Raw genomic sequence first — 6,148 nt, 5'->3', positions numbered from 1 at the left:
CCCTATTCACCATTGTGGGGTCCAACTTGCGACAGGAGCCTTCCCCTGTGAACAGCCTAATAGTCCCTCCATTACCTATCAGGCACCAACGACAGCTGCTGAATTATGCTATACACATTCATAGCTTCCCTGAGCATCCCAACTACCATGTACTTTTCCTGTGAGGGATGTCCTCCACCTACAATGGTGACCCTGAAAAATTGCTAAACATCTCCAATGTCTCTTTTTGGAACTGCAACTTCCTCCAATTCTGCCTCTGGTCAGGGAGACATTGCATCTGTCCCCATGGCTTGTGCCTCAACATTGGATTTGTCTCAAAGTCTCCTTTGGTCCAAAAGATTCCATAGACCTCACGGTTTTTCACCACTTGTTCTTGGCTGTCCTTGAGGCATATCCTGGCTTGGGAGTGGTGTTCACAGATGGCTAAGCAGGCACTGCATACACACATAAACAGTGCAGTGAACACCACTTACAAATGGTTGCAGTGTCTTCACTGCCGAATTAATGGCCTTTAAACTAGCCCTTAGCCATGTTCATTCTTGCACTGGCAAAACTATTCTAATCTGTAGTGTCTCCCTTAACAGCTTTCAGGTTATAGACCAGTGCTACTGTCCTCACCCATTGGTTATGGCTATCCAGGGTCTTGTCTCTCAGTCCATCAAGCTGGATGGCCAGTTGTTTCTGTTTGGATCCCGAGTCATGTTCGGATTTTGGAAAACAAATGAGCTGACCAGTTGGCCAAGCTGGACACCAGGATGGTGATTCTGGAAATGAGAGTTTCAAAACTAGACCATCAGTCGTTTATATGCCATCAATTGTTCAAAGTCTGGAACTCAGAATGGTCTGCCACAACCCCATGGCAGTCTTCCCAGCATGCTTCTCGCAAGGAATCTACTATCCTCTGTTGACAGCGCATTGACCACACTTGGCTGACCCATGGCCACATTCTCTGAAATGAGGATCCTCCTGACTGTGAATGTGGAGCCTACAAAACAGTGCCCTTCTTACCAATAAACTGTCATAATTTGGCTGCTCTGAGGTGGCATCTTAATCTTTCTGACAAGCTACCTCTGGTAATAGCAGATGACGCCAAAGAAGCTGATCTGGTGTTACATTTTGTCTGTGAAAGTGGTTTATATTCATCCCTGTAAGGCAGGGCTTTTGGTCTCATTGACTGGACCACCCCTGGGGTTAGTGGAGCACCCCTCTCCTGTTGCCCCCCCCCCCCCCTTAATCCCCTCCCAGTGTCCCCTGTCTGAACTTGTTTGGTGGCCCAACCTGGCCTCTACCCTTTCCACCTTTTTATTCTCTCTATTCTTTTTCATTTCTTTCTTGGTTTTAATGCCTTATCTTGACTGATCTGTTAATGACTTGTCTGTGCTGTCTTTTTACTAGGCCTTTCTCTCTGCTTTCACTGTGTTAGTTGCACTTGAGCTTTCCAGAATTTGCCCTCCTTTGATTATCACTCCTGGTTTTCCACTTAATGGATGAAGGGACTGATGACTTTGCAGTTTAGTCCCTTTCACTCCAATCAAACCAACCTAATACCAGATCTGGTTGAATGAGAGAATTTGCTATTTCATTACCACAGAAATCATGTAACGGGACAACCCACATGCCACTGTGTGCATCAAAATCTCATCCAGGTACGCTTTTCTTTGGTAGCTGATTGAAGATGTGTGGCTGTGGAAACATAGGCATAAGGAGGACAGTATATAGCCTTAACATTCAAAATATCTTTCAAATTCACTATGTCTAGCAACAAAATATGTATGGAAATATTATTTACCTGTATATTACAAGGAAAGAAGATTAAGTTTTTTCAACTGGTACTGCAGCTCCCCTCTACACATAATCTCTGTCGTTGCTAAAAAATTTAAAATGTTTGTCCTCTGTGTGCACATAGTCAGTTAACCAGGTCTCAGAAACGATTGTGATTCTGACATGCAGTTTGTTCATTGTAGAAATCAAGTTGTTCCATTTGTGCCTAAGGCTCCTGGCATTCCACAGAATAGTAAGAGGAACATCGTTGCTATTGTTATGCAGCCTGTCACTTGTTCTGATTACATTGTAATTTCAAATATTTTGTGATATATGCAAGATGTTATAAGCAATGCTCTGTACCTAGGACATCCATATTATCAGCTCTGTTGGTCTGGAAAATGGGAACAGTAGCTTGTTGATGTAATCTCTGAATCACATTTAATACTATCTGGCATATTTTGCCAGTGTCATGCAACTTCTGTTGGTTTGTAGCGGCTCCTGTAGAAGTCCCTGGCAGGTAGGGATTTTGTCTGATAGATGTAGCAATTTCAGTATATTGGTATAGCTTATCTGCCTGATTCGGGATGTCGTACTGTTGGTGTACAGGTTTCAGTTGGGAAGGACCACAGTCTCAGTACGGATATGACAGAATGCTTATGAGATGAAGATTCCATTTGAGACTGTCAATTCAGCTGAGCTCTAATAGCAGATAGTTATGAGCTGTCAATGTAATTACGTTAGACGAAAATTTGGTGGCAGCTGTTATCCCAGTACAAAGGACCATAGGTTTGTAATGTTTGGGTGCCAAAAATAGGCAACAACCATATACTTGGCTATAGTTTATGATACAGTGGGCAGTTCTGTCTGTATATAGGTGATTACCAGAGCAGTAAAGGCATCTTGGACCAGATGATGATATGCACTGTGTTAGATTGCTTTCATCACCACATCTGGTGCAGCATCGCTTACTTGGACACTGTGCCCGTATGTGATAAAACTGGAGGTTTAACTGAACTCTTTAGGGGTGAACATTGTGTCTGAAGCAATACTGTGAAACACGATCTGAAAGCTGCCGAGAGCTGAACTACCAGTAAAGACCAGTAGGTGTCTTTATTTATTGATATCCTTATTGATCTTATGGATAATTCCCAGGTTATATATCATCTGGGTAGATGTATAACATTCCAGATTTTCCTCTTTCAGGTGTCTTTGTGTCTTTATTTATTGATATCCTTATTGATGTTATGGATAATTCCCAAGTTACGTATCATCTGGGTAGATTTAGAACATTTCAGATTTTCCTCTTTCAGTGACGATGACGTTACAAGTGACTTAGTCACACTGGCAGACCAGAGCTGAACTCTTATCCTATTTCTTCCCACTATCACAATTTCATCAGTTTTATTTTTCCAATCTTAACAGTCTTTAAGAGTCTGGCTACAGCCATAGGATAGAGTTTTCCCACATGCTGGAATTAACAATCAATGAAGACAATATATGAACCCTCATCAGTGTGATAATACCAACTGTTGTAGCTATATTCATTGCACTTCTGTCCTCTTCAGCTGAGTATTATGTTTCACCAGAACTGTCGATTTGAGTGGAATCGCTGAGACACACAGGTATGCAATTGTTCTGTTAGCCTCTCACATTTGCATAGAACAACTAACTATAGCTGACATTTCAGTGCTGTAATCAGTACAAAGGTGCTGGTATTCATACATACAGTCTTGCATATTGCAGTCTTCCAGCTGTTGTGCTGGTTCAAAAAGAATCATCAGTTTAGAATTTTTAGTGCTGGAGCTATTCTCTATAGAGAGTGACTTAGCACGAGGCTTTTGCTGCAAGCTGCTATTACCTGTATTAGACTGCTGTTACCACCATTTGTTGATATACACCTACCTGCTGTAAATCCTGATGGTGCTGCACGGAACGCAGAAATTCTCCATGATTGTGCAGCAGCAGCTCTAGAGGAGTGGATTGCCACTGCTGATAGTTTCCAGCTTCTGTGAAGTTGTTCTGTCACACCTGACCGCCTTGCTGCTGTTGCTGTGGTTGTGTCTGCATGTGGTGTAATGAAAATGTGTGGTGGGGTGCTTGCTGCATTACATACTCATTGTTTTTTAAGTTATAGGCAGCAGGGCTGACACTTTGATTTACAAAGATATCATTCCTGTACACAATAGTGGGGTCATCATAACATGGTGTGATTCTGGTCACTATCACTTGACCACTCCCTATTGGGTGTGTTTCCCCTGTTGCTATGGAAGTTACAAACAAGTATAAATATGTAACATAGTCTAAAGTGCATTGCAGTTCCATTCACAACCGTTGCTCAGGTGTAGCTGTTTCCAGGTTTTTTTTCCATTAATATTATGTAGCCAGAACAAGTATTTGGGAAACGCATTGACTTGCATATCTGTTCATTTCAAACTCAACAATTGTGATATGAAAGGTCAGAGTCAATAGCCCACTCACTGCAGTCCAAAATTAAGTTCTTGTTGTTTCTTGCAGCTGATTTTAATGGTATATTTTCTCTTAGTATGTGACAAAGTTCCAGTTTCAGTTGGCTCTGGCATGAACTAGTTATCTCCCGATTTCATGGCTTGTAGGTAAATGCTAAAAATAATAGCTAAAATTCTTAATGCAAACAATTAATTTTCAGGTCCAAAAAATTTAATCTTTAGTTTAAAAATATGCCACAAGATGTAATTGAGCCATTCATCTCCATTTTTTTATATTACCCAGAAATTAATTTATGGAATAATCAGGTATCCCTTTGTGTAAATGTTTTAACTCTTGTTTTAATGAATTTATGTTGTGAAACAGTACAACTATTCTAAGAACTCATTTCACTGACAGAGAAGTAGCAATGCAAGGAAAATAGGTATGACATAAATGAAATATTTTCTTTACTTTGCCATTTTATTATTCTTTCATGTACAGCTGTATCTCACTGCCAGAAATACACAAGGAATATCTGTTTATAAGAACTACTATTTTTCAATGGTGCACAAGATAATCAATGAACCTGTAAAAAGGGCAATTAATGAAAGAAAAAATATAACATCTCTAGAAGAATTACCAAATACTTGGACAACACTGGAGAACACTGCAAGTTATACAATATCTACATTATGAATACATAGGTTCCTATAACAAATTTTGGAAAATTGTATTGTATTTCTGTTTATGTTCCCACTGCTGTATAAAAATCTCCTCATACAAAGTATATTACCATGCATCACATATTTTTACTTGTAATACAAGTACTGAATGGCTGTTTAACAGTTTTTTTCATGATGGCATGCATCAACTCTGGTTTTATTGGCTTACTGTAAGTTTGTGGTAGACAGATCAGTTTTGCTTGCTGAAATTTAAAAACATGGATTGCTTTATAAATGTTTTGCTGTATATTTTCATTTTTATAGTAGTGCAAACATTTTAGTGACTCAGTTACATAATGTTCTGGGAGTTAACACAAGTTTATTATCAATGGAACATAAAACAAAAAGGAAATCAGTAACATAATGTGCAAACATCCCACAGTGAAGTGAAATGAACACAATCTTTAAAGAAACCATTACCTTATTATGTTCAACATAGAACTCACATGTGTTATCTAGTTATTGCCTCATATGAAAATTTTGGATAAGAGTACTGACACATTTTAGACATATATGACATGATATTGTGTCTTGTCCACAAACCATGCTGACTTCTCAGGCATCTCTGAATAATTTGTAAACAATAGACCATATATGTAGTGAACCCATTCTTTTACTGTGTTGTACGATGAAAATTTTTCAGTAATAACATGTTTTGCTATAAATCACAAGGAGAGTATGTCTAGATTCCATGTACGTATTATATTTGATTAAACTAACTTTTCCCATTTCTGAAAGTGCTTCTGGTAATATTTACTAATTTCTTTGCTGAACATGCGTGAAGGAGTTCTTTTCAGCATAAGAAATACTTTCACATCCGTTTATCTCTTGCAGGAATGCAGTTTAACATGGGCGCCATACTTTTTTACTGTCGCTGTGAATGCATTAAAACTCAGTCATCACAAATTCATCTATGTGCTATACTCTTTCAGTAAGTGCATAACACACAGATGTTTTTATTCAGGTGTTAATAATGTTGAAGGTGACTGTTCTTTATTTGAGGGTTTAAGCCGCAGTAAGTCAGCATCAGGTTCAGTGGACTCTGTAGACTTGTGTTGTGAAAGATGGTATGGGGAAAAGCCTCCCCACTCCACACCAAAGAAGATGCCACCTGCACTTGGCGAAGAAGTTGGCAGACTGGGTCCAACTCCAGGGCTGAATGGGCCAAGTGGGCTACCACCTGCAATGCATTACCATGACATTTAGAACTACTGTAT

General features: G+C 39.3%; 1 protein-coding gene across 2 annotated transcripts in view; it reads right to left on the bottom strand.

Annotated features, from left to right (window-relative positions):
* Nucleotides 1-4,670: 4,670 nt before the first annotated feature.
* Nucleotides 4,671-6,148, bottom strand: part of LOC126298660 (homeobox protein aristaless-like) — a 105,580-nt gene continuing 104,102 nt past the window's right edge. For both annotated transcript variants that reach the window (XM_049990083.1, XM_049990084.1), the window contains exon 6: nt 4,671-6,111. In XM_049990083.1, coding sequence (XP_049846040.1) covers nt 5,888-6,111 — 224 coding nt within the window. In that variant the 3' untranslated portion in view covers nt 4,671-5,887. The remainder of the gene's footprint in view (nt 6,112-6,148) is intronic.

The sequence above is a fragment of the Schistocerca gregaria genome, chromosome X, assembly GCF_023897955.1.
Source record: "Schistocerca gregaria isolate iqSchGreg1 chromosome X, iqSchGreg1.2, whole genome shotgun sequence".
NCBI classification, from domain to species: Eukaryota; Metazoa; Arthropoda; class Insecta; order Orthoptera; family Acrididae; genus Schistocerca; species Schistocerca gregaria.
This window is presented reverse-complemented; position numbering and strand designations above follow the sequence as displayed.